Source organism: Sinocyclocheilus anshuiensis, unplaced genomic scaffold (genome assembly GCF_001515605.1).
Source record: "Sinocyclocheilus anshuiensis isolate Anshui unplaced genomic scaffold, SAMN03320099.WGS_v1.1 scaffold205, whole genome shotgun sequence".
Classification (NCBI taxonomy): Eukaryota; Metazoa; Chordata; class Actinopteri; order Cypriniformes; family Cyprinidae; genus Sinocyclocheilus; species Sinocyclocheilus anshuiensis.
This window is the reverse complement of record NW_015536497.1, coordinates 2,245,194-2,258,386: the sequence shown is the minus strand read 5'-3', so window position 1 is coordinate 2,258,386 and position 13,193 is coordinate 2,245,194. Positions and strand designations below refer to the sequence as shown.

Below are 13,193 nucleotides of genomic sequence, written 5' to 3'. Positions count from 1 at the left end.
TGGTTTTACACTCATTTATCAAACTGTATGAGGGGTATAAAACATATCCGCTCTTGTTTATATGGTCATATCAACTGTATTTGCTTAGGCTATAGTAAGTTTGTGTTGGATTGCTCAAGGCAATTATTTGATGGGACTGTGCAATACTCTGAGTTTGCTGGTAGTGCTGGAAATAAATGCATGATGTTAACTTCAAAAATTACACTCGAGTTGTGAGGGATCTGAGTCATTTACTGAGAACACAATCTCATCTATCTATCTATCTATCTATCTATCTATCTGTCTGTCTGTCTGTCTGTCTCTGTCTACAATAGCTTTCTCTCTGTCTCTGTGGCAGTCTATCTATTACAGAATGTTTATGGAACCACTGTAGCACCCTAAACAGTCTCACACCCTCGACTGAACGATTGGGACACAAATTACTTAGCTAATTTCACTTCCATATGTATGCTCTTTACTACAGGGAACTCAAAACACATTCACAATTTCGATCATGTGAAATGTCATTAAAAACTGTGATGTGTGATGCGATGCCATCCCTCATGATGTGCAGAGAATTTGTTGGAATGGAACAGCTGGAGATGATGATGGCCCTAATAAAAGTTCAGCTCAGAGCAGAAAGAGAAGTTGCAGTAGCAGGTGTGACAGACATGTCCCCTGGCAGGGAGCTTTTTACACATCTGTTAATGCACAGCGCCACTCCCATGGGACCTGTCCCGCATCTGACATTCTCTTGGAAATATCAGACTGCCATTTGGAACACTTTGAGCTTACCGTGCCTTAAAGTTTTTATTTGCATTACCCTGTACCGAGCCTTAAAGGGATAGTTCACCCAAAAATGAAAATTCTGTTATCATTTACTCACCCTCAGGTTATTCCAAACCTGTATGAGTTTCTTTTTTTTTCTCTGTTGAACGCAAAAGAAGATATTTTGAAGAATATGGGTAACCAAACAGTTGATGGTCCCCATTGACTTCCATGGTATGGAAAAAAAAAAATACTATGGAAGTCAATGGGGACCACCAATTTTTCTTTTTCTTTTTCTTTTTCAAAATATCTTTTGTGTTCAACAGAAGAAATAAACGTATACAGGGTTGAAACAACTTGAGGGTGAGTAAATGACAGGATTTTCATTTTTGGGTGAACTATCTCTTTAAGGTCGTAAGGTCAAACTAGTGCGTGACTAGAAATTATAGTCATTCAGACGAGCCGGAGCGCGGACTCAGGTCGAATGGAGCACTGTTGTGTCTGGATATTTAGATGTTTCACATTAAGTATTGTAAACTCATACTCATGCTGACTTTAGTCTGGAATCTGGCACCTGACAGCACCTTCCTGTGATTCTGAGGGAGGTTGTGTCATGAGCGGTGATCCATTGAGGTGAAGACGAATCAGCGTGGTAGATGGCATCACTCAACGGCTGCTCAGACGATGAGAAGGAGGAGAGTCTGGCAGGATGCCGAGCCTCATCACTCTGTGAGGTTGCACTCATCTGATGCTCTCATAGGCCAGCTTGGAATGTCAGTGGGTGAATTAGATTCAAGAGCGGAAGCCAATTTGTTGTTAGTGTAAATCCTAGTAAAGAGAAGAAAAATGTAAGCAGCTGTACACTTGTCATGCTTATTTTCGAAGGATTCTTGTGAAGATATAAATAAAGCATGAACTTTCAACATAACATCAGGTACAAAAGACCAAAAGGGTTCATTTAAAGTAGTCTAAAAAACACATCTGAGTTACAAATCAACAGAAAAACATATATTTTGTATATAATGTTTAAGAACGTTAGGCTTAATTTATGTCAGTTTCAATATTTTGTATTGTTTACGTGACAATTAAGCTTATTTTGCCCATATTTCTCATTACTGAATTGCAAAAAGAAAAAACAGTATACATATATATATATACATGTGTCATACACAAAATACTTGTAAACTATAGACCAAATGAATGAAGACCAAATTTGGTCTATAGTAAACTATAGACCGAATTAATGAAGCTAAGGTTAATTTAAGGCCAAAAGATTAAGATATTTTGCATTATTTTATGTCAGAGCTTATTTGGCCCACAGTTCTCATACATATACATATACATACATATAGTTTGAACACTAATTTAGTTTCACAAGATACTTTGTGGTCTAGGCTATAGCCTCACATCTTTGTCTCTATTTTTAAACCCACATTTCATGAAATATTCAACCAATTATTTTAGCATTTCAGCAATAATGCACTCTCGTGACCTCCTTTTGTCTAGACAAAACACAGTAATGCAGTAACCTCAGATATACTCCTCACCTTCACATGCTGGTCCTGAATTCAGTGCCACGGGGTTCTGTCTTTAATTCCCTTCTTTAGACAGAAGTATTCGACACCCCTTTCATATTATTTTTACCTTTATATTTTACCTTAAGAGTTTAATTAAACCATTTGCCATCCAAAACCATTGCATCAGTCAAGTTCATTAAAATCTGTTTTGCTATTGTATGACAAAAACAAAGAGAAGCAATTGGTATATTCTTAGGGAAAACCTAGGTTAACATCATAAATAATATAAGTAGTAGGCTACTGCAGATTCAGTAGTCCATGTCTAAAAGGAAGTCAGACTTAGACAGTGAGTCTGCAATTTCAATAGCAACAATCTGTTTTTGCTATTTGGCAACATTAATAAATAAAGTTGTTGTGCTTATGGGTATTGTCATTGAAGATGAATATGAATATGAAATGGAACTCTGGTTGAACTGCAACATTTTATACCTAAAAATGCTAGATTTCCTGACTTTGTGGGTTTGATCACACATATCTACCAGCCCCCCCCCCCTTTCCCCCAGTCTTGTGTATGATATGAGCAAAACTGTGTGCTGTCTAATAGGATGAACTTGACGGGGATCACAAATGCAGATTCTGATATTCAAATGTTGCCTTGTCAGATTTTAAGGCGCCACTCAACTCAGACGAGCACAGCAAAACCGTTGCAAAGCAAAATATCTTATACACTCTTGTTTTTGCACTGCGGTGTTCCTTTAATGCACTCAAAACACATTTTTATCGCTGAATGTTTAAGCGGGCGGGTGAGAAAGAGGAGAAGGATCGAGTGTGTGAGGTGAATGGTCTGCAACACTGGCGCTGACAGAGGGGAAATCAGCGTGGGAGTAATTGCACTTTGCATGACACACAATGAATCTGATGACACACTGTGACTGAGGAAAAGCATTAACAGCGAAAAACTCAGGTACGTGCACACTACCTGCACGCTCCACTTAAAATGATTGTTAATAAATGTACAAACACAACAAAGAGATCTCAAATAAAATGACAAATCAATTTAAATAGAGCGTGGGGGTACATTTAATTCCTGAGACCACCATCTCTTCTACGCTTTCGTTTGGAAAAGTGGAGGAGCGACGGCTTAATGTCTCCATCCAGTGGCGGTTAATAGACACTGCACATATTTCCATCGGCACATTTGGTGTCAAACGCGGTGAAAGCAAACAAAATGACCATACTTGGAAGAAAAAAATGTGTTAACTGCTGCACACTTACGAATTCACCATATAGGGTGTTCTATTACTACCTGCCTTCGTTTTATAAAGATTTAGCTTCCAAAATAGATAAGTAGCGGTGTCCCCCTAGCGTTTGTTTGTTGTAAGACATACGCATGCGCAGACAGCCCGCCGCTGCTGGCGCATGCCCAGTGGAGATGCAGTCCCCGGGGGGCGGAGTGGATGCGAGGATGTTGAGTTTGTGACGATAAGCAATGTAAATGAAAAAAAAAAACCCCAATGACGAAATAACTGTGATCCAGGACAAGTAGCGGTCGCGAATTCACACGGTACTGCGCAAAAGGCCATGTAAGTCTTGTCACATTAAAACTGTGCAACCGAAATTAGATTATTTCAAACATGAAAAAAATGGTGACACTTGCAGTCGATAAGAACGCCCGATGCGGCTAACTATATAACGTTGGCACTGCTACAGTGTGCGATAGCATGAGGTTGTTTATAATATTAATAACGGCGCTCGCATCGGTGCACAAAGCGATTGCAACTTTTTCACATTACTGTGAAGATGTGTATTAAAACTGAGATGACGTCTGCTGCCATTAAAAACAAATAGATCGGTTTGCATTAAATATCAGAACGATACTTGAAGCTGTTCGGGCTGTCAGACGTCCTTTGAGATCAAGTGACCTTGTAAGTAAGGTTTTCTAAAACCATGTGGAAAAAGACTAGTGTTGTCACGGTACCAAAATTTCAGTATTCGGTACCGTGATGCGTTCCTCCTCTTGAGGTCGCCACTGCTTTTACGAAGAGGTTGCCAGGTTTTCACAACAAAACCCGCCCAATCGCGTTTCGAGGGGTCCCCGTTAAAAATCGATAAAATACGCATGTTTTGGCGGGGTTCCTCTGGTAAAAATCGCATTCCAGGGGCTAAATATCACGTTAATGGGGTCGTTTTTCAACCCGCGGACATGAAAAACAACCCGCGGCAACAGTGTTAAAGCAGCCCAATTCCGCGGGAAAACTGCGGACTTGGCAACACTGGAAGAGGATATTTTTCTGATGGCGCATCAAGAACCGGTACTTAAGAAAACCTGGTACCGTAACGTTTTAATTTTTTTAGTACCGATTTGGTACCGAAATACCGGGTCTTTTGACAACACTAAAAAGACAGCTGTGGAAACTGTGCCTTGAGGTTATGAGGTCTCTAGCAATGAAACACGCAGTTAAATTAATGGAGCTGTCAACGCTTTCAAAATCTTGTTTTATTGAGTAACTTAAGCGTAAATTAGATTTACATAGTTTGAAAGAAATGTCAGTGCTTGAAGATAAATGACCTAAAACCCTTCGTATCAGTTTGGACTACGAACTACAAGGGTTGAGAGACTATTAAGTATGCAAATATTACAATAACCTGACGGCCAGCGATTCTAACTGTTAATTTAAATCAACTTAGATTAAAAAAAAAAAAATCTTTCTTTTATTAAGTGTTAAAATCCGAAAAGTCCTTGCACACCTTAAGACCCAACCACAAATTCATTCTTTCTTCTTGCAAAATGGGCCTGAACTATTAATGACTTACTGCAAATTTGATGTTTATAATTGCTTGAATTCATAAGCATATACAAAATAGTTGTTAAATAAAACTATCCAATAGAATGGGAATGTTCCTGTTTCAAATTTACAATCTGCAACTGACTAACGTTAGCAAGCAGTGCTGCCAACTTAGCAACTTCTTGCTAGATTTAGCAACTTTTCAGACCCCTTTAGTGATGTTTAACAAAATAGCAGAGCGACAAATCTATTGACTTCTTGGACAAACCTTATCTAGTTTCCGAGACTCATCTAGCAACATGCTTTAGCTACTTTCCATTGAAAGTATTTGGCAACAGTGTTAGCAAATATCAAATCATGGTTTTGCTGTGGCATTACCTAAATTGTCCTGTTTTAAAAGGCAAAAGAAAATTTCATCTCGTCAAACCATTTAATGGGGTCAGACTCATTGGAGTCTGTACTTTAAGTTGAATTAACTGCAAAAGAAAGCTTGTATAAAGAGTGAGTTCAAAATCATGCTGAACTTTCACAACTGTAGAGTCAGTTAAGTGAACACAGCTTGGAAATCCATGTAATCCACACATTTTGTTTTGTGTTACAGATCATTTTAAGCCCAGCCAGCTGGCCGCCCACCCCGTGTGACCTCTGGAAAGGCTTGTTAGGAGCACTATGGGGAACACAAGCAGTGAAAGGGCCGGCATGGGCCAGGAAAAGGCCCACAGAAGGGATAGTCGAGGAACCAAGGAAGGAGACCGTCCTAAAATCCTGATGGACAGCCCAGAGGATGCTGATATTTTTCATGGGGTGGACATCAAAGTGTGTGTTGGTTCACATTATCTGTTCATTTATGAAGAATAGGATGATAATGTGTTCTGTCTTTTCTTTTAGGCACCATTAGAAAAAGAGGAATTCATCGATTGGAGACCAGACCTGGAGACCAATGAAAAGGTTCTAATTCTAGATCGACCCACTGTATTTCGGTGGACAGGAGCTGGAAAGGAAGTCTATATTTCTGGCTCTTTTAATAATTGGAACAATAAGATTCCTTTGATAAGGAGGTATGTAAGAGTTAACATGAACGGAAACGATTACAACATTTTTCTTAATTGAAATGAAGTAAAATATGAAAATTAGAAGAAAAAAAATAAAAATTAAATTGAAGTAAAAATAAAATAAATAAATAAATAAATAAAAATAGATAAACCTAAATAGCATGGCTGTCAAGCAATTACATTTTTAAATCTCATTAATTACTTGATGTGCAGATGAGCTAATTAATCTTATACTACAGCGCTGTAGAATGCTTGAATCTGATTGGCTGACGGACGTTCTAAGGTGTGCAGTTATTTTCAGGGAAATGCACAGCTAAAGTAGTTCCAGTCAGGTTACATGTCCAGATCACTTCGCCATATGATTTCAGTTATTTCAAAGGTCCTTACAGCCTAAAATAGCAAAAGAACCAAAACCAACAGCGACACTGATCAAGCAAATAAATGTAGTAAACAATAAGATAAAAACGACAAATTATTTCCATGTTTTTGCTACAAAATTACGTTTTATTATGTACGGAAAGCACATACTCTATTTCTCCCACTCTCTCTCCCTTAGAAACATACACACGGACACATACACCCACACAGAAACGTGTTGTCAGCGCTGCTCTGATCATTTTATCAGTAAAATACTTCAGCAACTTAAAAGCTACATGACATTTCTCACTAATAACGGTGCTGAGATGAAGATGATGAACTTGCAGTTTCGCTGTTAGTAGAGATGCTGCTGCCGAACTCACAGAGGTAATTCACACACGCTCACTCTCTCTCTCTCTCTCTCTCTCTCTCTCTCTCTCTCTCTCTCTCTCCCTCTCTCTCTCTCATAACTTCATTAATAACTGCATTAGTCTGCTCCCATTTTTTCAACACAATGGCGGACTGATGACAGCTCACTCAGGGCGGGTCTAAGGTAAGACGCTAGTGTCAATCAACTATCGTGGGAGGGGCCTGTGCAGAACTACGTCATTCTGACAGGAATCTCAGAACAGCCTGATTTGAGAAAGGGGATTTTAAAATAGAGATAAAAAAAAAAACACTGGGTGGATTTTTATCATTATAGGATGGAAGTGTACACACACTTCCGATACACATTTATGTTCAAATAACTTGTAAAGTGAATTTTGCATCCGATGACCCCTTTAATGGCTCAAGCCTCCGTTACTAGGTCTAAAGTGATGTTTTGGAATTAGCAATGGAGGTGTGGGATGAGATGCGTTAGAAATTAATCCCACACACGAGCGTTTTAGGTACAAAAACCTGACGAATGTCTTGAAATACAACATCTGAACAATATTTGAGGCATGGTAACCATAGTATAAGCGGAATAATTGACTCTGGCCCGTTGAATTATTAGAAAATAATGCACATTTTAGCAATAGGGTGTGCATTATTTTGGAATTATTCAATGGCCCGTTGTCAATTATTCCTTACATATTAATCACTAATCAATCACACATCTGTTTGGGTTGAGAAATTACCTCCCAAAAGAAAATTTGAAGTCATTATTGTTATTTGTCACTTTAAATATGTTAATAATTTGAATGCATCATTATTTCCATAATTAATCGCACCTAATTAATGTGTTAAATTGACAGCCCAACGAAATAGTAATAAAAATAAATGAATAAAAATAATAAAAATGTTACTGAAATTAAAATGAAAACTGATAGTATAAAATGAAAGTTAATTTGAAAAAAAAAAAAAATGTTACTGAAATTAAAATGAAAACTCATAGTATAAAATAAAAGTTGATTTGAAATATTGATAAAAATATAATAGTATATAAATAATTCTAATGTAGCACTGGTACATAAGTCTTCTGCTAAAGTTATTCTACTGATATCTTTAAGATAAACCTCAAATCCAGGTCATTTAACATAAATGTACCTGTTGTGTACCTGTTTCTTCAACAGTCAAAACAACTTTGTGGCAATTGTGGATTTGCCTGAAGGTGAGCACCAGTATAAGTTTTTTGTGGATGGACAGTGGACACATGACCCAACAGAGGTAATAGAGTCATCAATCATCATCAGCCTCCATTAGTACTTTGAAACCAACACAACACTGACCTTTTCTTCTCTTTAGCCTGTGGTGACCAACCAGCTCGGCACAGTCAACAACTTCATCCAGGTGAAGAAGACAGACTTTGAGGTGTTCGATGCACTCATGGTGGATTCACAGAAATGCTCTGACATGTCAGGTTAACGCAACCAACCATCTTCTAATCTTCTTTACAGCCATTTAATTATAAGAAGCTGAAAATGATCTGCTACATAACTTAGGATTATGCAGAAGTGGATTGTCCAGTCAGTCATGGGTTGTTGTGACACATTGTTTTTATTGATTATAGACCTGTCCAGCTCTCCTCCTGGGCTGTATCATCAGGACGCTTATGTACCCAAACAGGAGGAGAAGTTCAAATCTCCACCCATTCTACCCCCTCATCTCCTACAGGTCATCCTCAATAAGGACACAGGCATCTCTGTGAGTATCTACAAAAGACATCGCATTCAGGCTGTGATTATGACAGGTTTGATTGTCATTTTATCATTTTATGAAATGAGTTGATTCCATACTGTACCATATCAGTTCCCCAATGCGCAAAATGCAGATGGAATTGTGGAATTAAGTTATAAAAATGGAATTTACTATAAAATGTGGAATGTCATAGAATTTATATATCAAAAGTAAGGTTTTATAGATAATAAAACAAATCTCACTATAAGTTCTACAACTACAAACCACCAAAATAAAAGTTTGGTTTAACTTAGAAAAAAATAATGATGAGAAATGTATTACTATGTAGTAAAATGTACTTCTTAAAATAATAATAGTAATAATAATAATAATAATGCAACTTTTATGAAATATCTCATAATCAAAAGTTTTTTTAACCCAGTTTATGTGCAAAAGTGCATTTGTGCAGCAGATTATTAAATCAAAGTGTCAAGTTGTATTAATTAATTTGCATTTAATAATACAGAATCTAGAAAAATCAAAACAGACAACAAAGAACTGAAGAAATTCCAATAAAATTGAATTTAGGGGAAAAATATTTATAGTTGTATTTCATTGGAAAATTGATAGAAAAGTATGTTAAACACAATTGTACTTTACTTAAGAATCGATACAACTTTAGAATCTATAATATTATGAACTTGTATAGTTCTGCTTTGCTCTAAAATATATAATCTATTATTTACTATTATTCTAATCTGTTATTATATAATGTATTCTATTAAATAATGCTGCTCTTTTATAGAGTAAAACTATAGAGTTATTATATATATCTATTTATAGAGTTATTCTTTTGAGTGGTTTGTTTTTAAGTGAATAGGTTGACTGGTTACCAATTGATCACAGTCATCTGATTCATTAGTGAATTGATTTAAATTTGCGTTATTTAAAATTTATATAAAAAAAGTCACAAAGTTTAGTTTGCCACAAAGTGGAAACACTTTTTTCCCTCCGCAATAAACTACCATTTTATATAAGCATAAATTAAAATCTATAAAATAAATCTGTCTGCATGACCCCTTTGGGGGCAGAGACACCCAGATTGGGAGCCCTAATCTAAATAGAATAATTGTTTTAAGTTTATTTTTACAATTATTACTTAGAGCGTTTCATTTGCATAATTACATTGTAAGGCCCAAAATAGATGCTGTCAATCGAAATGAGTTCAGGTTAATGGAAAGACGCTCTTGTTTCCTAACAGTGTGATCCAGCTTTGCTCCCTGAGCCCAATCACGTCATGCTTAATCACCTGTACGCTCTGTCCATTAAGGTAAGAAACCAACTTAAAGAGCTCTGTGAGATCAACTGCTATTGATTTCAAGTCTGTTCTGATGACTGTATCTCCTCCGGCTTTCTGACAGGACGGCGTAATGGTTCTGAGTGCCACACATCGGTATAAGAAGAAATATGTCACAACTGTGCTGTACAAGCCAATCTGAGAAACATGACCATTTCAACACTCAACGTACATGACCTCTGTCTAGCTTGGCTGTTTTATATAGTATGTATTACTGTAAATCGGGATGTACAGAGATGCGCTTTAGAGGTAAATCCCACCTTATTGGCTATAAACTAATCAGAAACATAGAAATAGCTTAGATTTACAGGACAGTTAAGCACATATCTACTCTTTTTGAGGTTGGTACACTTTTTAAACACTGTTCAAATCGACTGAATCTAAACCAATATAGGACATAGAAGGAAGAGATGTGTTGTTGAATGTGAAAAATTAGTGTAAATAGAGCTTGACATGTTTGTTTAATTTAGTGTTTAAATTATTAAATGTGTGTGTAGATACATTATAGATATATAATAGATATATTATTAGGTAGCATAATGACATTTCAGCCATTTATCGGTCAGAAAAAGGCCATTTACCAGCAGTTTGTGTTTGGGGCCAAATATATAAAAACTGAAGGGTTTAAGAAACTTTGTTTCACTCGAGAAACTAATCAACTTTTTCAATTCCATGAAAAAAGTTAATATTTTTAATCCATTGTTTTTATTTATTTATTTTTTATCTTCTGCATTTTTATTAGAACAGAACAAAATAAATATAGCAAAAGTCTTTACTTGATGTAACTCTTAATCTCTTAATTAAATATCACTTTGAATAAATGATTCACCCCATTTAAGTTTTGTTTTTAGTTTTGTTCCTTGGACATTATCGGTAAGCAGCATATTCAAAATTTCGGGACCTTCAAAAATATTGGAAAAACATCTTGATATTTTGAAATCATCAGGATATTATGTGCAGGTAGACCATGATATCGCCCTTGAATATTATTTAGTTGTGTTGGCATATAATAGTTGTCATGGATTTATCATTGTTTAAACCATATGAAAGCTGATAGAAGATCTCTTTTGAGTGCATGTGTTTCATCTGAATCATATGTAAAAGCAGGGGTCTGAAAAGTGTTAAAACCTAAGATTAAAGTATTTGGGCACTTCTGGTTGTCAAATGTTAGTAGAAGATGATAAACTACACCTGGGTGAACTGACTACATGCATCCACTAAAAATTACCTTGAAATCAGTTGATTAAAATTCGTTGTACTTGATATATACATGATATTGGTTCATAATACTAAAATTCATGCATTTTAACTGGTCGAGATGTATGGAAATACCTCAGGGCTGCCGTATATTATCTCTGTCCATGATGATTTTGAGAATTATAGTAATACCTCACAGGATCATCTTGACTTTGAAGGATTAGGCTTAATCTGTTATTGCGTAAACTGCTGGCTAAAGCTAACTGGCTAATAAGCAGGCTAACAATTAATAATAAAATACATTTATTTAATATAGCGCCTTTAAAAGTTGCTTTCTCAAGCTTTATATAAAAGCTTTACACAAAGGCAAATACAACAATATAAGACAATACACAGTAAATATAAACGATAGATAACAAAGAACAACAATAGAAAACTAATCAAATATAAGCAATCCTGAATAAAAATGTTTTAAGAGAAGTTTCAAAAATATCTAAAGAATTTGAATCCCTAATGTCAGCTGGGAGAGAATTCCACAGTTTTGGAGCATAAAACGAGAAGGCCCTGTCACCCCTAGAGCAAAGCCGTGTTTTAGGAACAGCTAAGAGACCCCGTTGAGAAGATTGTAAATTGCGATTTGGTGTGTAAGGTGTTAAAAGATCGGCCAGATACTGGGGAGCGAGATCATGCAGATACGGTACCTAATAGGGAGCTAATGTAACGTCTCCAAGATAGGGGTTATATGATCACCAACCCTAGCCCCAGTTAGAATTCTAGCTGCTGAATTCTGCTGGTATTGCAGTTTGTTAAGAGAGGATTTAGACACTCCAACAAGGAGAGCATTGCAGTAATCAATTTGTGAAAAAAAGAGTTAATCAATCTTTCAGCAACAGAAAAGGGCAACATAGGCCGAATGCGTGCAATATTTCTAAGATCAAAAAAGGAGGTCTTAACCGTGTTCTGTACAAAAGGCTCAAATGACAGGGTGGCATCAAAGATGACACCAAGATTTTTTAGTTTAGTTTGCAGCTCTAGGGCAACACCATCAACTGACAGATCTATGGAAGCAGCATTATGCAGTTGGTGGGGAGAGCCAAGGAACATTACTTCAGTTTTAGAGCTACTTAGACAGATAATTGGTAGACATCTACAACTTAATCTCAGAAATACAGTTGGAAAGATGAGAAACATCCACAAATTGACCAGGTTTAGAATGTATATAGATCCATCTGTGTGTCATCAGCATAGAAGTGATAGCTGCAGCTCTAGGGCAACACCATCAACTGACAGATCTATGGAAGCAGCATTATGCAGTTGGTGGGGAGAGCCAAGGAACATTACTTCAGTTTTAGAGCTACTTAGACAGATAATTGGTAGACATCTACAACTTAATCTCAGAAATACAGTTGGAAAGATGAGAAACATCCACAAATTGACCAGGTTTAGAATGTATACAAATCTGTGAGTCATCAGCATAGAAGTGATAGCTGAGGTTAAGGGATCTTAATAGCTGAACAAGAGGGTAGATATAGATGCTAAAGAGCAAGAGACCAAGAAGTGAGCCCTGTGGGACACCAGTAGAAACAGGACCCACCTCAGATCTGTAACCATCCATAAAAACAAACTGACTGTGATCCGTAAAATAAGACCTAAACCAGTCTAGGGCAGTCCCAGATACACCAAAGACAGTTTCCAGTAGGTTAAGTAAAAGCAAATGGTCAACAGTGTCAAAGGCTGAACTAAGATCAAGTAGGATGAGAATCGACAGAGAGCCAGAATCAGAAGCTAATAGTAAGTCATTAATAACTTTAACCAAGGCTGTTTCAGTGCTATGCAGTTTCCTAAACCCAGATTGAAGGGGCTCAAACAGATTATTAACCATTAAATGGTCATGAAATTGAGACGTAACAACACCCTCCAAAATTTTAGCTATAAATGGAAGATGTGAAATTGGACAAAAGTTGCAGAGATTGTTCAAATCACGGTTTTGCTTTTTTAATACAGGTGTGACAGCAGCAGTTTTAAGTGGTTTTGGCACAACACCAGGGGACAAGGAATCATTTATTATTGTGAGAACAGC

General features: G+C 36.6%; 1 protein-coding gene across 1 annotated transcript; it reads left to right on the top strand.

The window, feature by feature from the left end:
• The first annotated feature begins 3,699 nt into the window (after nucleotides 1–3,699).
• On the top strand, nucleotides 3,700–10,743 carry LOC107687824 (5'-AMP-activated protein kinase subunit beta-1-like). Its single transcript, XM_016485299.1, has 8 exons — nucleotides 3,700–3,847; nucleotides 5,652–5,866; nucleotides 5,939–6,108; nucleotides 8,016–8,109; nucleotides 8,188–8,302; nucleotides 8,453–8,586; nucleotides 9,821–9,889; nucleotides 9,981–10,743. Exons 2-8 carry the CDS (start codon nucleotides 5,720–5,722, stop codon nucleotides 10,056–10,058), a joined length of 807 nt encoding a protein of 268 aa, XP_016340785.1. The 5' UTR covers nucleotides 3,700–3,847; nucleotides 5,652–5,719; the 3' UTR covers nucleotides 10,059–10,743.
• The last annotated feature ends 2,450 nt before the right edge of the window (nucleotides 10,744–13,193 follow it).